At 41.9% G+C, this 25,451-nt stretch overlaps 1 protein-coding gene and 1 long non-coding RNA gene across 14 annotated transcripts in view; one reads left to right on the forward strand and one right to left on the reverse strand.

Annotated features, from left to right (window-relative positions):
• The window catches only part of SOX5 (SRY-box transcription factor 5), an 897,303-nt gene that overhangs the window by 863,945 nt on the left and 7,907 nt on the right, over positions 1-25,451 (forward strand). For all 12 annotated transcript variants that reach the window (XM_075898182.1, XM_075898188.1, XM_075898174.1 and 9 more), the window contains 3 exons: positions 12,545-12,653; positions 13,491-13,664; positions 23,394-23,610. In XM_075898182.1, the coding sequence (XP_075754297.1) occupies positions 12,545-12,653; positions 13,491-13,664; positions 23,394-23,610 (500 nt within the window). The remainder of the gene's footprint in view (positions 1-12,544; positions 12,654-13,490; positions 13,665-23,393; positions 23,611-25,451) is intronic.
• The window catches only part of LOC112545496 (uncharacterized), a 63,117-nt gene continuing 50,313 nt past the window's right edge, over positions 12,648-25,451 (reverse strand). Inside the window, exons 2-6 of one of the 2 annotated variants that reach the window (XR_012895958.1) lie at positions 21,881-21,979; positions 18,508-18,602; positions 17,613-17,822; positions 17,126-17,226; positions 12,648-12,870 (exon numbers count right to left, since the gene is read on the reverse strand). This is a non-coding gene — a long non-coding RNA (uncharacterized LOC112545496). Of the gene's footprint in view, positions 12,871-17,125; positions 17,227-17,612; positions 17,823-18,507; positions 18,648-21,880; positions 21,980-25,451 lie in introns of those variants that run through there. The other variant, XR_012895957.1, reaches the window with a different exon arrangement.

The raw sequence follows: 25,451 nt of genomic DNA on the forward strand, positions 1-25,451 counted from the left end.
TTTTGCTACATTTGTCACAGTGCCACTACTTTCCTCAGCTAGTGAGAGCCCACGCATGGTTGGGAGTGATTATGGAATGAGATTTTTGTCAAGCTTTACATGGATTCCTCCTTTTCATTAATTCTGATTGACCTTCAACTTTACTGCTAAAAGTAAAAACTGTAAAGTACACATAACATGTGCTTTTTGCATATGTCATTATGGTGAGGAGGTATGGGCAGGATTAGCTAATAAAAATGAGCAACACACAAGGGAGCGATGAATTTTGCCCACAGATGTATGTGTGCAACTCCCTTTGAGATCAGTAGAAACAGCACACAAATATCTGAGGGAAGAACTCTGGGTACTAGTTATGTGAAAGTCTGAATGGGCATGTAGCCTGGATTCTCCGTTCACTCCTTGGAATAATCATCTCTCCAAACTGAGTTCAAGACAGCCTCTGCAAGCATAGCATGGGGAAGCTGCCCCTGAAGTTACTTATACCACACCTAGCATTACTAACCCCAGACATTCAAAACACGAGTCAGTCCCCTTCCGCATCTCAAAATCATGGCCTTTAAAAAGGCATGAGACTGTTTTGGTTTGTTTTTAAAGGTTTTTTTATTACTTTGGGTCATGGTTTCAAACTTTTCTCCGCCACATTATGGCTGGAAGCTCCCCTCCTTTTTTTTCCCAATGAAATCTTAGATTCTCGCATCATCATAGCTCCAGGAGATGGAGCTTTAAATAAAACATCCAGTTATAATTAGTGTTATTATTGGCCATGATTTTATTGTGACTCTAAGACCACTTTGACATTAATGGGTTTACTCCCCTTTTACACCATTGAGAATTAGAGGAGAATGAGGCTTGGGTTCTGCTTACTCCAGGTGTAAGAATAAGTGACTTGGATTTAGTGTTAATCTAGACTAAATTTGTCAGCCAGCACCTTTTGTCAGTGCTAAAACACACCCATTAATTTATTTGCCTCCACAGATTCATTTGCTTGCCTCTAGCATCCTGTTGTGTGTGTAGAACTCTGCTCACTAGAATCAACATCATGCTCATTCCAACAAAGAGCAAACAAATCAGGCATTAGAACAGTGGAAAATCCAACTGTTTTCTACTCAGGAGTTAATTTTGATGGAAAATGAGAGCAGAAAGCACTGGTGAAATGTTAGGCCGAGGCTTAGCAGCTTTCACAGGTGTAATAATACCTTGTAAGGAAAATATATATATACACACACACACACACTTTAATCTTTCTATTTTCTTTCAAAGTAATTGAGTCACTCATTGTTTAGTAGACAACTTCCAGCAAAATGGAGTCTGCTTTCTTCACCCTCTGTATGGGCTAGGATATCCACCTGACTTCATTTTTGGTGTCCCACACTTTTACTCCAATTAACCCATCATTGTTATCATAGACCAGCTGTTATGGCACTTGCTGGCAGGAACAATACTACTCTGTGCTTATATTCCACTGTTTAGCCACAGAGCTCAAAGCTTTTTACTAGAGTGTGTATAACTATCTGCATTTTACAGATCGGGGAAACTGAGGCACAGGGAGGCTGAGTGAGGGTTAGGGAACCTGGTTTCTATTCCTTACTTCACAGTAGATATGCTTGGGAAGTCAGCTTATTTTCAGATCAACAGATCACTGCTGTGTTTGATTGAGAATCAGTTCTGGAATCAACATGGCAAAATCTTTTGTAGACGGGAAGCAGCTGCCTACATTCCTTTTCTGCCTCTTCTCCATGGCATTGCTGAGACTAGGGGCTTCTGCTGTTTTTAAGTGTTAACTGTTAGCAATCCAGTATGTATTTTGGTGGTGACCTCTATAAGTTAAGCCTTATTCCTCTTTTTAAAATGGTAGAGAGCAGCAAATCTAAAGGAACCGTGAATTATCTTTGCAGTTTTAAGTACATTGTTTTCTAAACAACACCTTATTCATTGAGAAAGTTTTAGTTTGTGGAATGAAACATTAATAAATACTTCGGGGTCTGATCCAGAAGCCACTGAAATCAATAGGAGTCTTTCCATTCGCTTCAATTTCCAGAGCTGCCAATCCAGCACCTCTAACAAGCGCTGAATTTGCACAGTGTCTGACTTAGAGATTCTTGAAGGCCTGTCTCCACAAACAAGTACAGCACAGGAAGTAAATATGAACACGTCATCACCAATGCCCATTATGTTATTCTGCAACCCACCTCTCAGAGTAGTAAGTAGAATGTGCTTGGTCAATCCAGAGCTTCTCTGTTTTATAATCAGGACAACTTTTTGCTAGAACAGCTGCTAAGGCCTCCTGTTAGCTGTTTACTGAGACCATCAAAGCTTTTGATGTAGGTCAGCAATCAGTCATATCTGAATCACTAGTTCAATAGGCAACACTCAGAGGGTGTTGTACCAACTTCCTGAGCCATCCAATCCCAATTGGGACTGAAACTGGAGAATTTTAAAACAAGTACACAAAAAGGCCACTCAGATGAGGAGTGTTGTTTTATTTCTTTTAATTCTGTTTCTATATTTGGTGGGTAGATTATTATTCCATAGACAAGAATGAGATTTCAGATAAAGTAAGAAAGAGTGAAAAAGCTGAGGGGGTGATGAATGCATTGTTTCTTCATATTTATCTTTGATGCAGCAGCAACAAAATCCCCAACTGATAAATTGTTGTGACATTATGATAATCTTTCATCTTCTTTGGTGGTCCATAGTGCAGCCAGAAGGGGTTTAACAATTACTATTTTATAGTCTTCTACTGTTCTAATGAAAAAGGAAAGAAACAACAAAGAAGGGTTTTAACCTTCCAATTATATAAACTCTAAGTCAACATTTGAAAGTCTATTTTATGTATGTGCTTTTTGTGTGTTTATAGCCCTGCACACAAGGTCCATTTTAACAGTTTGTTCTTATTATATTTTAGTTTGCTTTTTCTGGTAACAGATGTCATCAGCACGAATCCCAGTTCCATGGTCACAGAGGAACTATGGCAGTGTGGTTATGGCACTGGATTGTGATTTGGGAGATCCAAGTCCAAATCTTGCCCAAGGTCATATAGGAAGTGTGTGGTAGTGCCAAGTCACTTAACCTGTGTCGGGTTCCTAACTGTAAAATAGGGACATAAATACTTCCCTGTGCCACAATATTTCCCTACGCCACAAGAGAGCTTTGAGGATGAACTCATTAATGTGTGTGAGAGAGAATTATAAGCAAATTAGAAAACCCCCTTCCCAGAAATACACAACCAAATTCACTCTTGGAGTAAGAATGCAAAAGTCAATGTAGGTGTATTCCCTTTTGTCACTAGTGGGCTTACCCATAGGCTGTGTCTAGACTGGCAAGTTTTTCCGCAAAAGCACCTGCTTTTGCGGAAAAACTTGCCATCTGTCTACACTGGCCGCTTGAATTTCCGCAAGAACACTGACAATCTCATGTAAGAAATCAGTGCTTCTTGCAGAAATACTATGCTGCTCCCATTCGGGCAAAAGTCCTTTTGCGCGAAAAGGCCAGTGTAGACAGCTCAGATTTGTTTTGCGCAAAAAAGCCCCGATCGTGGTAATGGCGATCGGGACTTTTTTGCGCAAAAGCGCGTCTAGATTGGCCACGGATGCTTTTGCGCAAAAGCGTCCGTGCCAATCTAGATGCTCTTTTCCACAAATGCTTTTAACGGAAAACCAACGTGTTTAAAATGGGACATTTTCTCCCTGCTTCTGGCTATAAATAAAAAACAACATCCATGTATATTTGCATGTTCTAGGATAGAGGTGGGCAAAATCAGGCCCAGGGGCTAGATTCGGCCTGTCGAGCATTTCTCTCCAGCCTACCCAAGTGATAGCACAACATACATACTTGTACTCCAGCATGTGTTCAGCTGCCCCTCCTCCACCTTGTCTCGCAGCTAAGCTGCTCCCAGAATTCTCCTGCTAGCTGTGCAGAGTGTGTGTGGGGGGGAGGATGTAGGGAGAGGGGAGTACTGAAGTCAATGTGTCTCCTTGCCTGTCTGCAGCACAGAGATGGGGAAGAGGAAGACACACCATCCATGCTTCAGATTGAATCAATTGCACTGTAAGTGATTCAGAGGAGTACAGAGCGAGGGAGAGGGCAGATAACACAGCAGGACGGATTTCCCATAAAGAGACAGGGTGTGGCTTCTCTCTGTGTGTGTGCTGGCTGCTGCTGGTTAAGTTTCTGTGGGTCACACAGACTTTGTGACACAGATCAAGTGTGTGCGGCAGGGTGCATATGACTATGTGTGTGTGGCACAGAATGTGTCACACACGAAGTGTCTCTCTCACTCATACACACTGTCTCTCTCCGTATCCTCCTGCCCCACCCTTTCTGCCTGAGACCCTGCTCCTTCTGGGAGCCCAGAGCTGGCCCTCAACCACATACCAAAATTCATGAATTGGCTCCCCCACTGTGAAAATTATTGCCCACCCCTCTTCTGAGAGGTAAAATACAAGCCTAAGAGCCTGGTTCTTCAGTTCAGTGTATACAAGTGCCCATGCTCTCATCCTGTCTCTGCTTCTGTATCCTCTGAGTTCTTCAGCAACAAAGAGCTAGTCTTCACCAGAAGCACTACATCAGTACCACTATACTGATGTAGCTGTGCCACCATGGTGCATCTGATAAAAATACTCTTCTGATGGGAGAGAGCTCTCCTTTCAGCATAATAAATCCATCTCCATGAGAGGCAGTAGATATGTTGGCGGGTGAAGCTTTTATTCACATCCCTCAACCATGTAAGTTACACTTAAGTGGTAGCATATACCTGGCCTAATTCACTTAGCTTCTCTGTCCCTCATAGGGTTGCCAGGTGTCTGGTATTCAACTGGACTGTCTGGTAAAAAAAATTCAGAAAATACTGGACATGTGCAATGTCCGGTATTTTCTGGTTTTCCGGCTGGGCACCCAACGACAACCTGGTGGGGGCGGGGGGAGTTGCTGGGAAGCAGGGCACAATCGGCACTGGGAGCCTCTGGTTGCATCTGACATAGGAGTGACATCTTGGGGAGGAGGAGAAGCCCTGTCTGTGTTCCTGAGCGCTGTTCAAGCACAACGTGGAGCCGTAGCCAGACTCACTCGTGCTTCGCTGGGACCATGCGCGGGTCAGGCAGCGCCCTGGGATGTGCATGGGTCCGGGTCAGTCCCACTCCCCGATTCTCTCCCCCTCCTTCCCGCCAGCCGGTTCTCCTCCTCCTCCTGATCTGCCCCGGCCAGCCCTGCTTCCCATCCCCTCCTCTCCCCGGCCAGTCCTGCCCCCATCAAGCGTGTCTGGTATTTTTTCCTGAAGCAACCTGGTAACCCTAGTCCCTCACTTGAGAGAGAAGCTCACCACTCTCCAGTGAGAGAGGTATTATTTGTAAAGAAAATAACTTTGAATTAAAGGCACCGTTTGACAGCAAATTATTACAGTGCTTATTACTTCATTGGACACAGGACTTTCACTTGGGATTTGGTGACTGAGAAAAGATTAGTTTTAAAAAGGATTCACTGGGTCCAGCAATGAGATCGTTGTCCTCTGAGAAGCCACCTTTTTCTTTTTATGGGCTAGAAAAAATATGTTGAGAGTCCAAAGATCTCCAATGTGGTTATCTAATCAGATAATGTTGTTTCTGTAGCCAAACTGAAATGAATTTGTATTGCAGGGCACTCTTGCATGGAATGGTGACAGACTAGAAAGGTTCCATCTATACTCATCAGATCCAACACTCTCTGGTCCAGCAACATCTGTGGTCCAGCATGATTTTAGTTAGCCAGATGTCCACTACTTATGGGTATGGGCAAGTTTCCTGTAGCTCCATAAAGTTTATTTACAGCCACCAGGCCTGGCTCTCGGGTAAATTAGAAGACACTTTTCTGTGCTGTGATTTAGTTCTGACTAAGAACCCAGGAAGCAGTGGAAGTGTTGGTAATTCTGCAAGACAATCAAATTCTCGTGTTTGGCACCAGTTATGTCCTGAGGGGTTGGACTACAGCGGTTCAACCTCTACTTAATAACCACAATGATTAATACGTGCTTACATATAGTACTCAGTTAGTGCACATGGGATCTTTTGAGTGCTCACCACCATACAACATGCTTCAAGGTGCCGGTGCCCTATCTCAGAGTTGTTAAAGCAAAGGCTGATTTGAAAACAAACCTCTCATGTCCGTTCAAACAAAGAAACACACACACAAAAACAACCCAGATGATTTTGGTCATCTTGTTGTTGGTCACTGCACTAAGGAAAGAAAGCATGTGACTAAAGGCCAATATGGAGCCAGTATGGTTGCCATCTTCTAGATGGCAACATTTACTAACAGAGGAGCACCTAACAAAGTATTAGGGCATGGAAAACATCCATCTCTTCTGTTTGGACATAGAATAAAAAAACATTTTTGTCCAGGAAAATGGGCATAGCAGAAGGGGAACAGAATACTGAAGGACAGACACCTTCAGTAAAATGTTACGTGATTTGAGAAATAGGCTTGAGGCAAAACACAACTAATTCAAGATTAAACAGAGTTCAATGTACTCTGAAAGCCCTGGTGTACATTGAGTTATTTCAAATAATTACTCCTGCTTTCAATGAGGAATAACACTTATTTCAAAATAAGCTTCCACACTACCACTATTTCGAAATTACTCCCCAGAGCCATTCAAAGTAATTAATTACTCCGTAGTGCTTCCTGGGGCTCTAAGTCGAGGTAGCGCATCCAGATGAGGGGAGCCCACCTCAGAGTAATTTCAAGGCTTCCCTGTGGTGTGGATATGCTATTTCAAAATAGTTATTTCGGGAATTATTATTTCATTTCAAAATAATTTTCTGGTGTAGACATGCCTTTTGCATTTGCCAAGTACTCCAGTCCAATTAATGTGTCAGTAGTGGGGCTTTGTCACCATGGGCCCAGCATTCACATTCCATTCTTGAATTACATTGTAATTCAGTAGGGCAAGCATGCACATAATCTCAGATGCGTGTTCAGCCTTCTTCCTGAAACCCAACATGAGGTAGGAGAACATATTAGAGGGTCTTCTGTTCCCAAATCTTCTGAGGGTTTGATTCACATCTCTGATGACCTTTGCTAGAACTCTTACTGCTACAGTTTGTTCAGCAGACGTTTTGATTCCTTCTTGTATGGAGAGAGAGACTGCAATCAAGTTCCTGTCATTTTTAGATCAGTGTTTTGTTGAGTTATGACAGCTATCATGACAAAGAGCCAAGTAACTTTTTCAGCTGACCACGTAATGGAGTCTGACTTGTGGTGCTTAGGCATTTTATTTGCTCCGGAACAAATACTCTGTGTGTGTGCGCGCGTACATATTCTTTTCTTTCTTTTTAAAATTATAATTAGAGCATTGCTTGGAGCCCTGCCATTGAATTAGTGTAACTCTCCTACAGATTACTTTCTTTGGCTATAATGCCTTAAAAAAAACTTCTTATCTGATTGTGGCTATTAACTCTTCCTGACTGGCTGTACTCTGTAGAAGCAGTTAAGCCAATTTGTAAGTATTTTTCTCATGTGTATTTCTCTGATTTTGTCTGTCACTTTTATAGTTCATTGGTCTTCTTGAGTGGGGCAATTTGCAGGATTTTGCCTTACAGTATACATTTTCTACTGCTTAGTCTATTATGCTTTTAAATGACCCAAGCAATGGGGCTTTACTGCTGCCACAGTCAGGCTATGTTTCTATCACAGATATTTTTCCATTTGTAACATCTGTGATTCTATCTAATAGAAATGACCATAAGGATAGTTTTCCCTCAATCTCATGACTAATAAAATTAGAGAAAGGAAGATTCACTGGGGGCCTGGTTAAGCCCCATGTCCAACGTCAAGCCAGGGTATGGTTGTGTCTGTTTGTGGGGGTTGGGTTTTTTGGGGGGTTTTTGCTTACTATGTATTTTCATGTGGCGTGGACACTCATTTTAAATCAGAGTCATTTTCAAATAGTCCTTGTTTGTAGGTCTGGCCCAGACCTACAATTCCAACAGCAGATCCAATGGTTCCAGCTCCGGGTTGTAACATAACCACTGATAGATGAAATTCACTCATTGCTTTTCAAACTTTTTTAATTTGCAGACTCCGAAAAAATTTTCAAATGGAGGTGCAGACTTCTATGGAAACCTGAGACATAATCTGTAGACCTCCAAGTGGTCTGAGGGCCATAGGTTGAAAACCACTGTCTTATATCATGGCTGGTTGATATAATTGTTAAAGTGAGTTCAGGGCCTAGTTCAATTTGGGGAAGGGGGGGTTAGTTTCATTCTCATGATCCCCCGAATGATTCTTCTCCACCACCCCCAGTACTAAGACTATTTGAAGGATACACAGTAGACTGATATTCTGTTTCCTCCACCCACAAAATACTTCAAGTAACAAAGTGCACTGAATGTAGCATTTCTTTCTGACCTTTAGTGGCAAGTAACAACCGTGCTCATCCCTGTGCCACTGAGCCCATCATTTGTAGCACCTGGCAGCCTTCATATCATTTATTATGTACTTAAAACTCCCACTGCTCCCTATCACCGCAGTAGTTGTGTAAGTACTCGTAACTGGCTACCAAATTACGATAACTATGATTAATGGATCCTTTTTATGTGTGAACTTGAAACCACTGTGTATCCCTATTTGGAGTCACTAAATGGATTTTATGATATGAGGGTGGATTGGCATTATCAGCATGTTGCAGTTAATTTGTGGGGGGAGGAGAGCTCATGTTGTGTTGTTGCTTGTATGTAGTCAATTAAGTATTTTCAACTTACCTTCCTTAAAGGATATTTCAATGTAAGGTGGGGAGGGAGGGTTCCAGCTAATGAAATATAGCTTCACACTTAGAGTAACCCCCTTCAGTAAAACAATTAGGGATCACTGTGGTTATCTGTGCTTTTCATGTCTGAAGCTCTTTTCTACTGATCAAACCCGACATAAAAAAATGCTTATAACAATCACACGAGCAACACAAAATGATGGAGGAGAAACGCAGAAGCTTGTTTCATGGCTAGACTGCATGAGTGAGTGAAAATTAGTGATGTAAAATCCTGCTAAACAACTGGTTAAACGTAATAACTGATTAAAGTGCAATCCTACAGGCCAGGGGCTCGAGCCTGGCTAGAGCACCCTCAGGTTGTAGGGCTGCTGGCTTTGCACCAACCCGTGGTGCAGTGAGCCTGGCCAGGCTGCTCCTGGGCATCAATTAATTGATTACTGATAAGCATCACCTGGTAAGGTTACTTGTTCACATCCCTACTGGGAATCGTAAGTGATGGGCACTTATTAGCATATGACTCCCCTTGCCCAGGATTTTATCTTTGTGGCACAGAACACATACTTTTACTGCATGACCTTGGGAGGGAGAAAGAGGAAATTTCTATCTTCGACCCTCCCACTGTTTACTCGTCTGCTGCTTGGGTAAAATAGTGCTTACTTCACATAGGCCATTGAATTTTAATGAGAATTTCAAAAGTATTTTCAGAGTCTCCATGTGAAATGTGATATTCAGGAAGCACATATTAATTATTATTATTATTAATCATGTATGGTGACTTGCATTCCCCATTTACTATCATGCTCAAGTAGGTGTTTTGCCTGTGGAGAAAGAGGCTGAATCCTGCAGTCTTTAAAGTTCTTTAATATATTAATTAATTATTTTCCTCTTTATTTGGATAGCCATTGTTCCCATACTGGGTGCTTCTGGATCTTTGTTTGAAATAACCATATTTGTCTCCATGCTTGGTAGCTGCTTGTTGTCACTGAAGTGTAACAGCTGTACCCTTTTTGACTTACAAGCTGCTCGGCCATATTGTAAATTAAAGATAAATAACATGTGCCCTCACTCCCTTCCTCAGCTCCCATGTGCCATTCTCTCTCTTTCCCTGCTCTTGGAGTGACTGATGGTTAGCGTAAGTCATGGCACAAAGGGGCATGACAAAAATGCAGCTTGCTGTTTTGCTATCATCTGTTTCTGAGTGACATCCTGTGAGAATTAGCTCAACTTCCACTTTATAGTTACTAATGGAATTATCTTATTACACTTCATGTTGTTAGTAGCAGGAGGTTAGGGATTACCTTGATGCTGAAATGTAGTCTGGACTTCCCTTGGATCACTTGCACTGTTGAGCCTTCTGATGAGTCAGCTCAAAGCCACATGGCTGAACAGTGCCTCTCAGGAATTTAGCATTCTTCTGTTCTTCCCTCCTACGCTCCATTGACCATTCACACACTTCATCTAATGTGTCTGAACCTCAAAATGCCAGGCACTTGCAAGATGGACATCTTCTGTGTATCTGCAGACTTGTTCAGTCAAACCCCGATAACACCATACCCGCTGTATACTTTATAGCTGGCATGGCAGACTATTCTGTGACTTTCAGGTGGAATCATATCATGTTGGTGGAATGTGGTTGTGCATGAAGCTGTCCCTTTGTTTTCTTGATGTAGTGAATACAGCTCTAGGAGCTGATTTTATTATGTTTTATTTTCTAAAAGAATTTTTTTTTAAATCCCACCATGTATCCAAATATCAAAACACAGTGAAAGTTTTTGATACTTTAGGCCGACGGTGACTTTTTAAAAAAAGGCTTCTGCCTTTAATAGATTTGGAGTATCTCATTATGGTCTAGGGAAGTTGATGGTAAATTGTTTCTTGAGAAAACCATTGACTTGCTTTATCAATCTGTGACTCATTGGAGGGAAAAGAAAGTAAACGCATTACTGACTTTCCCTCTGAATACTCCCATATTGTGGTGGAGCTGGAGTTTGTTAAGGGTAAGTAGTTTGGTTCTGTTACACACCTGAAAAGCTTGGGTGATTATTTGAAGCTTCTCCAAACTGTGACATTTCCATTCACATCAGATTCAGACAAACACTTTCTCACTTGTGGTAGTCTGGCCCTGCTGTCTCTTGTTGGACTGGAAATACCACAAGAACAGTCTGTCTTGAGTTGTTTTGGCAGTAATGCATCCAGTTGCAGCCAGAATCCAGAAGTGCAGAGGTGAGCCAAGATGGAAGACACCAGGGAAGAGAAAGTAGTTAACACAAAATTTAGAGATGAGCCTTAAAGCTTTGGGGTGTTCAAAGCAGAGTGTGGTTTATGTAATATTAAGAAAAGCCTTGTCAAATGCAAGCCACATGAGTTTGATCTAGGGTTCAACCAAGATTTACATTTATGAATCACCTTGCAGTATAAGGGTTTCTTTTCTTCTTTCCCGCTTTCTTCTATAGTATGACAAATTTTTAGGCTACATATAATCATGCTAGAGTCCCAGATGACCTGATGTTGGGCTTTGTTGAAATCTGACAGTCACCAAGAATAGAACATACATCAAGAGAAAGCTCAAAAGGATTTTTTTTCAGAGTCACTTAAAATGGCATGGTATCAAATTTGTTAGCTTTGAAAAAAAGAAAACTGTCTACATTTGGAAAACATAGTATTGTTTTCCAAGAAAAAAAATATTCTTACAGATACTATTGCCAGGAAAATAGCATATATATGCAGAACAGTAGAAACAGAAGATAGGTGAAAAAATGGAACTTATCTGCATTAGTAGATTTAAGCAATTCAGAAAATGGAGGGGATGTTTAGAATCTTGAAATTATCTGCCTTGGGATATAGTGCTGGCGATGTTGTTAAAGATATCGCTCAGGGTATAATATCTAATTGGCAGCATATACTATCTTGTTCCAACCCAAGGACCCCCTTTTTCCCATGTCTTATCTAGAATGTTCTGCCCAGTGTCTGTCACAACAATCTGAGAACACCTACCACTGCCCAAATCTCAGACTGACTCAAAACTGAGTTTTTCCTGGGACATGAAAAACTATAAATTTAGGCCTTGTTTATTCTACCGATGGAGTGATGGGAGAGTGTCTCCAATAACATGAATAATGTAACTGGAGGCATCGTAGCTTAGGTCAACATACAGTGGTGTCTACACCATGCAGCATCAACGGAAGACACTCTCCCATCAATTCACCTTATTCTTTTCATTCCAGTGAAATATTGAAGTTGATCGGCGACTGCTCTGCAGTTGACTTATTGGGTCTTCACTAGACCCACTAAATCAACCCCCACTGCATCAATAGCAGCAGTGTCAATCCTTGCTAAGTGTAAATAGATTGCTTCCACAAAAAATAGTTTTTATTACTAAGAGAAATATGGTAGTCATATGATAATACTAAGAGAATTATCTCTGTATTCTGAGTTTAGGCAGGGAGGAGAAATGGAGCTGTAGCTTGCCTGCAACTTCTCAAATTCCAATCCAATTATGATGACTCAGGGGTATAGAGAGGTCAAATATGCATCACTGTGCCTCCAAATTAATGGGTGCTTAATTGAACCAAACTTTACTATTCCATTTTATAACTTATGAGGTCTACCCATCACTACCTAATGAGCCACATTTTAGATTCTTAAATGGTTTTTTTCTGGGACTGGTATGATTCGTGTGTGTTTAAAAGTTTAGTGGGCAAAGTATTTAAAAGTTTTTTTATTCCCACCCCTCCCAGTTCTTCCAACTGCAAAGTTCATATGTAATTTAGAATTTCTGATCCAAGTCTAGTCATCTTCCCCATACAGGACAAAACAACACTGGAGAGCCTGACTCAACAGCTGGCAGTAAAACAGAATGAAGATGGGAAGTTTAGCCATGCTATGATGGATTTCAACATGAGTGGTGATTCTGATGGTCAGTAGGAATTATTTATCCTTATTTCTAGTTATGTATGTGTAGAACACAAATTTCTTTTGGGGGAGGGGAAATAAGGAGTAGGATAAGTGAGAAGTGGCCACTAAACAAAGAAGAATAAATTATTTATATAATAATGTTTTAGGTCCAAGAGCAATTTTGTCTTTCTCTGTCATACACTCCATTTATGTTCTTGGTCCAGTCTTGACAATTATGACTGTAAAGATGAAGAAAAAGAAATAAATTAATGTGAGATAACTAATTCATGGTCTCTGCATGATCTCATACAGCTGATCATCTATACATGATGCATATGCTAGGTCTGTGGGAGCTTGTTTGGATTTGATGAAGCAAGCTTAATGCTCTTTTTTTCTATCTCTGCTTGTGCTTACACCTCCACAATAACAAAGGCAGCTGTGCAAATGTTCATTTGCTAGTTAGAGAATCACTTAAAAAAGCCCCACCTGATGTTGCTATATATTAACACCTTTTCATCACAAAGGAGGAAGGAAACAGGTAATGTAAATACATTCAACATATTGTAAATTGGAAAAAAACCCAAACAAACCTATATTCTTTTGTTTTAGGTTATTAGCAGTAAAAGAAAGTTAAATGATCTTTACAGTCTTTATCTGAAAAAATGGACGTGGTTGTGAATTATATTGGTAAAGAATAATAGATCAGATTTATACCATAACCTAAGACTTAGCAAATTGGGTATGTTCAAGCTAGTCACCATATCTTTGACTTAAATCATTCAGGTGTATTATATTTTTATTAGTTACCTGTGTCACTGGGCACATTCAATAAACATATGATTTTCCCCCCCTATTTTAGGAAGTGCAGGTGTGTCAGAATCTAGAATTTATCGGGAATCCAGAGGGCGTGGAAGTAATGAACCCCATATCAAGCGTCCAATGAATGCCTTCATGGTGTGGGCTAAAGATGAGCGAAGGAAGATCCTTCAAGCCTTCCCTGACATGCACAACTCCAACATTAGCAAGATACTGGGTAAGGAAATTAATAGATTACTGCACTTTCCATAGCAGAATTCCTTGGTTTGGGCTATATATTTTAAATAAATTGTAGTTCCTGACTGATAGTTCATAGACCCTCTGCTGATAGCAGCAATACAAGATTCACCATACTGCCTGACAATATGCATCAGCCAGGAGCTAGACAGCCCTGGGCCCCAAGCTTGCCTGTTGTGGTAGTGGTTTTTGGCAGGAAGACATTGGCCTACCCAAGAATTAACCAAAAAATAAATAGTTATCCCCAGATTATTCAGTGGCTCGAGGAAATGAGTTTGTTACATTTTTGGTACCCTAAAATATGGCCTTAGAATGCTGCCAGTTCTTTTGACCAATTGACCTTATGATATTCTATCATACCTTGGTAAATAGACCATGCATTAGAGCCGTGGTCTCCAACAGGGGCATTTGCATGTGCCCGCCAGGTGCTCGGGGCTGGCCTGGCCCCGGGCACATGGCGCGGCACTTGCGGGGAGCGTCGGCCCCGGGCGCGCGGCGCTTGCGGGGGGGAAAGCGCCGGGCGCGCGGCGCTTGCAGGTGGAGGGGGGGAGCAGCGCTTGCGGGGGGGGGCCCCCGGGTGCGTGGCTATGGGGGGGGCCCGGCCCCGGGCAAGCGGCTATGGGAGGGGGCACCCCCAGGCGCCCAGCGGACGAACGGCCACGCCTCCTGGCGCCCGACAACCTCAAAAGGTTGGGGACCACTGCATGAGACAGACATGTAATACTGTATATGTTGAGAAGATTCACATAATCAGAGAAGAAACATCAGAACTAATGTTTCTTCGAGGGCTTTCACATTCTGAGGTGCCCATCTTACATTGAATGAGCATCACAGAAGTCAGCAGGCTAAGCAACTACTTGCATAAACTAGCCAATGGGAGATGGGAAGCCAAGGGGGGGGGGGGGCTAAGCTAAGACCCTTCCCTTTCTCGGAGAGGTACCTAAATGTGGGCCTCAGGGGATCGCCTGTGTTGTGGTGGTGGCAGAACTGGATGAGCTCCCCTCATAATTTTTAGCCCAGTGGCTAGGATACCCATCTGCAACGTGGAGGATGCTAGTTCAAATCTCTTCTCCCCTTTAGGCAGAGCTGGGATTCAAACTGGGCATCTACCACCTTTTAGGTGCATGTGCTAGGCTATGGCCAACCAGAGCTTGGGCTTTCTCGGTTTCTCCTGTTGAAGCTGTTGCAATCTACATAATGAAAGCAAGAGAGAGTAAGTCTCCTGCTTGTGCATACACACAATCACCTTGTACTTGCCGGGGAGGAGCGAGACCCAGGATCCAGTTTCCCTACTCCAGTAACTTTTTAAAATTACATATGCACAGTGAAGTCACTGAACATGAGAGCCCCCTAAATCAGATTACCCCACAGCCCAGTGATTAGGGCACCAGCAGCTCCAATCCCTTTTGCCTCTTGGGTGATGTCCAGTTCAAATCTCCCCTCCACCCAAGTCCCAGGTGAGTATCTAATAACGGGGATATAGGAAAGCTTAAATAAAATGACAAGAAAGCAAGGACCTTGCCTATAGGTGCCTAATCTGATATGTGAGGTCTGAGGCCATTTATCAGGTCGGGTCCTGCAGATGAATTTGACAACTGGATGCCTGTGAATCAGGGGAACACAGACACATTCCTCTGCCTGTCAGGGGCTACAGTATGCATGCTTAGAGGCAGACCACAGCACTGAGGTAACTTTTACAGGACAAATTACTGAGCAATTTTAGGTTTGGTACACCTGAGCAGAGGTTTTAGGAATTCCAATGGGATTGAATTTGTGATTTAGGAGTCTTAACTTCTATTATGGACCAACCTCACAGAGGCCAATTAATTACTATCATATGTTTCTAAAAGAAATTAAAAAAGTGTATAATACAGTGCAACTCTGTATCAGTTAAAAGCATAACATCTTCAATTTGCTCAGTGATTGTCAGGCAAGGGCTGAGTAAGGTCTTTTTGAAACAGCACGAGAAATGTAATTACCATTATAGCCAATGTTAAAAGGTTTGACTAGTTAGAGGACTGGTGGCTGTGCTGGGGTTTGACTGGTCAGAGGTAGCAGCAGGGTGGACTTAAAAGACAAAATTAAATTGATTTGAGAGGGAGACATATTGGTTCTGATACAACATTAATCAATTCCTGCCATCCTTTTTTTACTCAAGGGTTAGTTAGAGGAATAGGACAAGGCGGCTAAACTGATAGTAAGATAAATGTGTACTGGTTACAGGTATGAGATGTGCTTAGACTATGGTACAGAGGCAGTAACCAATTTTGGTCTGTCTCCGAATTTAGAGTAGGCCTGATTAAACCTGCCTTTTAATCAGCTTCAAAAATCTACAAAGATCATTCTGAATGGCCTTTTTCATATATAAAGTACAAAGAGAGCTTGATGTTTTCCCTCTTAACTGATTGTTTTGGATAACAACTTCCGACAGCACGCTGCTAATTCATTCTGCTTAAAACAGGCGCTTGAGCTAGGTTGACATTTTACACAGTCTCTGGGGATTCTGGTTGACATTTTAAAGGGCTTCTAAGCATTTTATAATACCCTAAAATCTGGTTTTAATAAGCCATTCTGCTGAAATTGTTAACATAAGGAATCACCTTTTACTGTTTGGCACTAGATCAGGGGGATATGGGGACATCTTTTTCTGATTAGATGTACAGTAGTTGGAGTAAAATGTGCAAATTCATTACAGATCCTGTAGAGGTGACAGGATAGAGTTTGGAGTCAGCTATGCTGTCTGTTTTGCTGCCAGATTGAGGAAAAAACTATGTTTGGAGGCGGTTAGAGATGTGGTTTCTTTTTCTTTGCAGCATCACATGTAATTTTTTTTAACTTTCCTCCCTTGCAATAGAGAGGGATGCCCTGATATCCTTTTCCTTGATAGAAACGTTACACAGGTCTTTCCTCGGTTGCAAAAGGCCAATCCTTTTGAAGTCAGCAGGGAGCTCTCTGGTGAAGGGTGAACAACTAGAAACGTACAGATCAGCCAGGTGTTCGTGTTTCTTTGTGAAAAGGTCACAATTATTATATATGTTTTAAGCAACACTGCTACACACTGGAGTTACTGAGAGAGGCTTAGATAGGGTTGCCACTGAGCGGGGGTCATTTTTATAGTGAAATGAGAGGAGTGCCCTTTGCTACACTAGAATTCTCTAAGGATTATGTTTGACACTATGGTATTATGTTTTGGGCATAAAAATTAGATACATGGATTTGTCACTAAATTCATCTGTGCATACAATTGACCATCTGTTCGCTGCTACTTGAAGTTGTAGAAAATGATTAGGTTTTTCATTAAATTGTCATATACTATTTTGCTGGATCCCCTTAAATCTTCACAGAGATCTTAATAAATTATTCCATATATATATATATATATATATATATAAAAATCTGTGTATGTATATTGTAGATCTAAGAGGTAAAATAGGAAATTACCTCCCGAATCTCTACTCCACAAATGCAAGTGTCTATATCAATGGTTTTCAATTTGAGGTCTGCATATCTGAAAGCATCTTCATTTGTAATTTTGTAAGGGTCTGCAAAATATAAAAAAAAAAAAGTTGAAAGCCGCTACGCTGTATCAATCAAAAAAACCTCAATATCTGGGCTGAAATTTTAGATCCTGGGTGTCTGCCTCAGGCTGATTTTAAGTTTTGCAGAGATATAAGCAGCTGAAAACAGCATGTTAACTATAAATTACAGGCAGAGCAGGCAGTACCACATATGTGTGTGTATATATATGGATGTGTGTATTTTTTATATATATGTAGATTCTGATTCTGTACTGTGATCTGTGCTTGAATTTTGCAGTTTACTTGGGATTGGCAATAATGTGCATGGGTATTTATATAAGCATATAAAATAAAATCAGCCTTGCAAAGCTATCATGAAAATATTCTATTCAAGCAAAATGCTGACTTACCTAACTTTACTGTTGATTTCTATGACTGTAGCCTTGATCATGCTATGGAACCTGTGCAGGCAGACCCCTGAATCTGCATATACCCCCACTCACTTCATGAGCTCTCTCAAGGGCATCAGGAACTGGGTCTTAGTCTTTATCTATGTATTAGACAGACACAATTTAGAATATGAACAGTTCCTGGTGAGACCCACGGCAGCTTGCCAAATTCTGCATATTAATAAGTAAGATAAACAGAAAATAAAGGCTACTTCGTCACAAAATCTGCTTTTTATTTATTTTGACAAGCATAGTTTAATTTTAATTATTTATGATACTTCAAACCACACTAGTAAATGATCTTTAGTATATTTTGTAAAAACAGTGTCATAGGAATAAGAGGTATCACTGCAGGAGGCAGCTATTAAATATTTGCTAGGAAGAGAAGGGAAGATGCCAGGATTTTTTGCGTGATTGAGATTGCAATTTACAAGGGGGAAAATAATGAATGACATTTATGTATAAATATTACCAATTGAGGTATTGATGAAAATGTTGGCACTTATGACCCTGGGCCTACACAAACGTATGCATGTGCTTAACTCTTATGTACAGAGGTCTGCTCGATCCAATTGGAGAACTGGAGTTACTGGCATCAGTCAAAACAGTAAAAGATGGTTTATATAAATTCTGTATGTGGACAGAACAATTTTACAAGGCTGATTTTAAGAAGACAGCTTTCTATACTGTGTTTGCTATAATGGTGTGTATGTATATAAATGAATATAAGTACATAATAAGACTTGACAGAAAGATCATAGAAAAACACCACCCTACAGTTTGGGAATAAATTGATAAAGACTTGTAACTATAGGATATGTGGGATAGAGAAGTATAAATGATCACCATTACTTACGAGTGTCAATGCCAATCTGTAGGTTAGATTTGTATGCATCCTTCCTAACCCCTTCAGTTCTCTGTCACATGCATGTTTACTGCTAAACGCAGACGCTTTCACATAAATATTGGGGAAGAGAAGGCACCACAGGCTATTTCAGACTTCTCTGATAACTTAACATACTTTAAGCAAAAAGTCTTTCTACATTTTCAGCTTTATGATGTACAAATGTAAACTGTTCAAAGCTATTATTTTTAAAGCAGTCAGTGCTAAAATGGTGTTTAGGGCTGGGTTCTAGATTCTTTTAGCTTTATTACTTTGTGACTTCTTTAGACTTTATAAAAGCCAGAATTCTGAAGAAGGAATAGATCCTGAAAAAGGATCCACATCATCTTGGCAGCCTGGAACCCTATTTTCAGGATCTAGTCCTAACTGTCAAATGTGTGGTACCTACAATTTTAGGCCCCAGCTGCATTCTTGCCCAGGTTTCCCCTGAGTCATCTTCATGGTGGACCAGGTTCTGGCTGTTCTTAGCTTAGCAGACATAGTAATAAACCTAATCAGGATCTGGTAGTCCACGGGAAAAGTAGCTATTGAATCTCAGGCCAAATCTATACTAGACCCGAAGGTCAGCTTAAGGTACGCACCTCCAGCTACATAAATAACATAGCTGGAGTCAACATTCCTTAAGCCAAGCTTGGTGCCATTTCCACAACGGGAGGACGACAAGAGCAAATGCTCCCATTGGCTTCCCTTACTCTTCACCAGCGCCGACCGGGGCAACCTCAGCATTCAATTCAGTGGGTCCTTACTGGGCCCACTATCTTGAACTCCAAAAGATTGATCTTCAGTGTGATTTTTACAGTCACTTTCCTGGTTACAACTATTAGGAAATGACTTTTCAGGAGACCAACAAACTGCTCTCCTACTCCTTTACATATTTGGGATAAAAGGGTACATGACTAATCATATTAAGGAATGAGTTTTCATTGCTCCCTTCAGTGTGGAGTCAAAGTAAAAACATTTTTGGCTTCCATCCAACAAAAGCTTATGCCGAAATAAATTTGTTAGTCTTTAAGAGCTCATCTAGACTACAGAGAACGGTCAAAAGAAGATGTAACCCTTCTGCTGGGTAGTGCCAGCAGCAGCTAGAGCTGGGTTCAATATCTAGGGGTCTCTTTTCATCCATCTCTCACAGAACCAGCTCGAGCCCCCACACAGTAGTCTGGGAAATTCACACACCCCTGGGCGCCTCTGAGAGGCAATGCTTCCCCCCTCACAAGCACAGAGTCTGAGTGCAGAAAAGAAACTTTTCAGGAAAGAGAGAGAGAGAGAGAGAAGTCACATGGCATTAACTTGAGTTCATAACTCCCTCACGAGTAACCGTCCCATCTCAAATGGATTGAGCAATGTCTCTTGCCTTTCATGTTCACTAGTCCAGCAATGTAAGGGTTCCATGCACTTACCCAAACTTTCTCCATACCCCTCTTCAAATGCCCCACATAGGGTCTGCACTGACTGGACAGAGCTGTGACACATCACCCTGATGACTTCACTCATTGAGCCTGAGGCCATGCCACTTTTGTGCTGCTCCTGTGGTCCGCCTGCCGCTGTTCCTACCAGCTGCCTCCCGCCAGCCGTTCCGCTGGCTGCCTGCTGCCACTCCTACCGGCCAGCCGCCAGTCGTTCCCTCCAGCTGCTCCGCTGGCTGCAATGGATCTGGCTCCTGGCCAAACCAGTGACTTCAGCTCTTAGTGATTTCAACTCTTTAGCTACCACCTAGGCTGGCAAAAGATTCCCGTGCCCAATGGACCAGCAAAAAGACTCCTAATGGAGTCTGCTTTAGGTCTATCCTTAAAATAAGGGGGAAAGAGGCAGGTTGATCCAGTCTTACAGCTCACACCTGGCAGGAATGAAGCAGGCTGGCTCAAGCCCTTTTTCCCCCCAACTCAGTTCTCTCAATTCTGGAAAGGGGAGGCTTCTTCATCTGAGAACTCTTACAATGATGATGTCTCTCCTGCAAGCACTGGTGTCATGTTTTACAGTTCCCACATTTAGGGGTAACATGATTTGTGGCCCCCACAACAGCCCAAATTAGTAACAATACACCACATTCCATTCCAACACTGATCCTCCATCAGCCCTGGCTGAATTTACATAACCCCCACCTCAGATTCCTTCCCCATCCTGGCATGAGCTGTATTTACACATCAACAGTTAACAGTTAATTATCTTGTAGAGCTAAACAATTGGAGTGAGCACACCCACCTCCAGGGCAGCTCTCCCCTTTTAGCTGGCTGATAGTAAGCAGTAGTTCAGCCCCTGCTTACAAAGATATGCAAATTCTGGGGGACTTCCAATCGCATTTTCGAAAGTGAAAGAAATTAAGTCGTTTTTCAGCGAACCACCCCCCTCCTTTTTTAAGGAAGAGCGGCTTTTCAACGAAGGGGGCGGTTCACTTCAAAAGTGCGATCAGAAGATAAGATATACAAATTCCGCGGGAATTTGCATATCTTCTTTCAACCGTTCCCTGTAGTCTAGATGAGCCCTAAGATGCCAATGGACTCCTCTTTTTCCTTAAGTCGGTTACTACTAGCTGCGAGGTAAGATCAGTATTTTGTACCTGCCCTATTACCGGTAGTCTTTCATTACAGAAACCCATACTAGAGTTTGGAATAAAACTTCAACAAAGCCAAGTGAGTATCAAGAAAACAGGTCTCAACCACTTGGCTCTGTCTTCTCAAGGGCACTTCCCTGAAGGACTCAGACTGTTTTCTTCCTAAGCAAGAGAGAACTGTGCTTTTTTATATTCAAAAGACAGCTCATGCTATTACTCATAATGTTCTTAGCTCACTGTGCTTCCAAAACTAAGTACAGAATGAGTAACAAAGAAGGAAAGTACTGTAAGTCAAATATGACATTCTGAACCCATTATGTTAAGAAATTATGCAGACTTAGTCCATTTTCCTACTGGAAACATACGCCCCAGAAGGAAAAAATGTTTGGAAAATATTTCACAGTTTGGTCCATCAGCATTGCTTAAAATGGATCATGCCCTGAGGCAATCATCCTTTGAAAATGATTCCATAAACTCAATAATTTATTTAGGGTATCTTGCAGATTTTTTTCAGGTATTATCTATTTGTTTTTGGTTTAATTTTTTCACTTTATTTTAAAAGGACTCATGAAATTCATAAACTACATATTCCTGCTTCATTGGGAAGGTCATTAGTATACACAGCAGAACAGAGCAAAAGTTAAGGTTGGGTGAATAATGGAAAAAAATATTTTAATTTATACAATGATCAAAACATTGTATTTCTCTGTCCCCAACAGCAAATTTGTCACATGGGAACTATCTTTTGCTCTTCCGGGTTCCTTTTAACAATACCTTTTATCAGCAGTTCTCAACTGGGGTGCATGTACTGGCAGGGGTACACGGAGGTCTTCAGATACATCAATTCAGCTTGATATTTGCCTAATTTTACAACTAAAATACATAGTAAAAATGAGAAACTGGAATATATTTTACTTATAGGTCAGTATATAGGTAGTGTAAACAAATTGTATGAAGTTTTAATTTGAGTACTTTTACCATTATATCTCACTTTACCTGCTTACACAATCAGACATAAAAAACAGTTTTAAGTGTTACAGCACACACTGTTATTTAAAAACTAGTGTAACTTGGGGGTACAAAAGATAAATCAGACTCCTGAAAGGGGTTGAAAGCCTCTTCCTTAAATAGGTTCTTTTACCCCAAAGAACGGGACATTAGCTTGGTACTTTACAATAACTAATCCTGTCTTCCCCATCTCGGAATCAGTTGTATCAAGCAGTGCAGAGCCCTAGTCACATCACAACATGAGAGTCACTGTGCCACTGCCCCCTCGCCCCGACCCCAATGGTACAGTGATGGCAGGGTATTTCCTTTCCAGATAGGGCCATGCCTTTGAATTGCTGCTACTCCTGTAGTGAGGTGGGATGGCGGAGAAGAAAGTGTCCATTCTGGCCCCATAGAGGCAAAGGCAGGAGCAAGGGAGTGCTCTGAAAGCTACTAGTATTTGTATGTATTGGGTGAAGAAAGCAGTGGGCCTGGTTAACCTGTTACACACAACACCCCACTGGGATGCACTAGATAATAGCTCCAAAACCCACTGCCATGGGAAGTTCTTCCAACTCCTGCCTAACAGGGGACTCTCTGTATCTCAGAGCTATTGTTTTAGTCTCTCTGAAGACTCAGGCAGCATTCAGCACATTGGGTGGGTTCAGTTCATGTTTTCAAGCTTTTCATTACAACCATAAGAGTTAGAAAAATACTTTTTTTAAAAAAGTGAAAGCTTAGATTGTGATGTAAACCTGACCCTAGAAACCAAGACCTTAGGATGCCTGTGTTTTAATCCAGCCCAGCGTGGAATTCAGCACCTAGTTCATAGCATACAGTTGCACTACACTCTTTACAACAGGAAATGATGAATACCATGCCCAAATGAAATTACAGAGAAACACAGGCGGACTAGAATCTAAAGAGCTTATTGGAACTTTGCCCAACTTTTGCTATTGTGACTTGAAATCTACTTTTACAAAAAGTTTCAGGTATCTTTAATAGTTACTGTGGTCTGGATCTTGGAGTTATCTCTCATTCTAAAATACAATGTGTAGCAGTGGTGTCTATAAAATATTACTCAGAAAAGGAAGAATGGCACATGCAAAGTTACCGGCATCACATGGGTGTACCCTGGAGGTTTACTAGCCAACTACAAAAGTAGTGTCATAGCTAGTTTTTTTTAAAAGCGCTGTTTTACAGCCCAGACCATGGTATTTTGTTCTTAATGATCTGCTTAATCATCCTTCTCTGAATGGGAAATGGGCAGGGTTCTCATTTCTCATTTCTTCTGTGATAGGATCTCGCTGGAAAGCTATGACAAACCTAGAGAAGCAGCCATACTACGAGGAGCAGGCCCGACTCAGCAAGCAACATCTGGAGAAATACCCAGACTATAAATACAAGCCCAGGCCGAAGCGCACCTGTCTTGTGGATGGCAAAAAACTGCGGATCGGCGAATACAAAGCAATCATGCGCAACAGGCGACAAGAGATGAGGCAATATTTTAATGTTGGGTATGGGCCTGTCATATTTTTTATTTCAGTAGAAATTGTTTTTCTCTGGGGTTGTCCTTGTTTCAGAGCTGTACATTTCATATGTTATCACAAGGTAAATAATATGTTAAGTGCAAAGGGGGACTCTCACTTGTGAGCGCCTTTTGTCAGCTCGGTGTGAACTTGCACTCACTCTCTCTCTATTTTTGGCACACCTGTCAGCTGCTAACCCTCACCAAGTGGGTCTTCAGCAGCCCAGCCCTCTAGCCAGGTCACACACACAATGGCTGTGTCTACACTGGGCCACTTATTCCGGAAAATCAGCCGCTTTTCCGGAATAAGCTGCGAGCTGTCTACACTGGCCCTTGAATTTCCGGAAAAGCAACGATGCTCTACTGTACAAAATCAGCCGCTATTCCGGAAAAACTATTCTGCTCCCGCTCGGGCATAAGTCCTTATTCCGGAACACTGTTCCGGAAAAGGGCCAGTGTAGACAGCCCAGTAGTCTTTTCCAGAAAAAAGCCCCGATTGCGAAAATGGCGATCGGGGCTCTTTTCCGGAAAAGCGCGTCTACATTGGCCACAGACGCTTTTCCGGAAAAGCAGCCTGCCAATGTAGATGCTCCTTTTCCGGAAAAACTGAAAATGGAATAGTATTCCGTTTTAAGCAGTTCCAGAAATTCATGCCAGTGTAGACACAGCCAATGTGAACAAAGAAATGTCTTTGGGGGTACCAGAAGTCCAGCAGGACTTATCATGGTGCCCTGATTAATACCTGCAGCTCTGTCTCTGGACTCAGTTCTCAGTCCCATCTGGGTAAGCATTAAGTCTGTCCCTAGTCTGCTATAGAGCAGTGGCCCAGAGCTTTTTCAGTGGAGACTCTTTGTTCTCAGCAGTTCCGTGTATCCCAGCTATTTAGCCAGGTAACTCCTTTAGTCCCTTTCTGGGGGTAATTCATAAAGTTAAGTTCCACAAGTGGTTGGCCCCATTCCGGCTCTTCGGTCTGTCAGTGGGCCTGTTTTCTTGGTCTTTTAATGCAAGGGGCTAGGAATGTCGAGTCTTATCCTCTCCAGTGGTCATGGGGGAAAGAAGGGCACCTAGGCTGTCCCACTGTATGGTCCCTAAGTTAGGACCCAGAGCAAATAGCAGTCATGTGCTGTTTCCTCTAACCCTGGGCCACTTGACACATAACCCCTTCCTCTTCACCCTTGTCTCAGGGTTCTCTCTCTTTCCCTGCTTGAGTGAAGGTCTTTCCCAGGCTTCTTTACTCGTGGAGTTTTTCAACCTTCCAGGCAGGCCTAGAGCACCAGCATTCACTGGGATGGGGTTTGGCAGGACCTCAGGAATTCCAGCATAGGGTCTTAAAGGCCTGGCATCACACTAACATAATATGAAGGCATTGGCCAAAGTTAAAATGGCAGAGCCATGAAGAGGTCTCCTGAGTTCAGGTCATGTCTGTATGGCCAACTGCTTCAGTTTCCCCATCTATAATATAGAGCTGATACTTGACCAAGTTGTCAGATGAAATGCACCAAATATGTGCCAACGGTTATTCATTATGGTGTTTACAGAATCTGAATTACTCTGTTCACAAAGTTTATAGCTCCCAAGGCCAGAAACACTAACTCACATTCAAGGAGTTGGGCAAGGAGGTATCAGCTAAAAGATTGCTCAGCAGTACTTTTGAAAACAGCCCGTGGCAGATTGAACTGGTCCTCTCGGGATATGAACCCCTTACTAGTATTCAGCTTAGCACCGAGCAAAAGACTCTCTGGCACCGCAAATGTCCTTGGACTGCAGTAATCTCATCACATGTGACCAGCATGAGCTGGCTGAGGATGTTTGAGCCTTGCTAGTAAGGTC

Source organism: Pelodiscus sinensis, chromosome 1 (assembly GCF_049634645.1).
Source record: "Pelodiscus sinensis isolate JC-2024 chromosome 1, ASM4963464v1, whole genome shotgun sequence".
In the NCBI taxonomy this organism is placed as follows: domain Eukaryota; kingdom Metazoa; phylum Chordata; order Testudines; family Trionychidae; genus Pelodiscus; species Pelodiscus sinensis.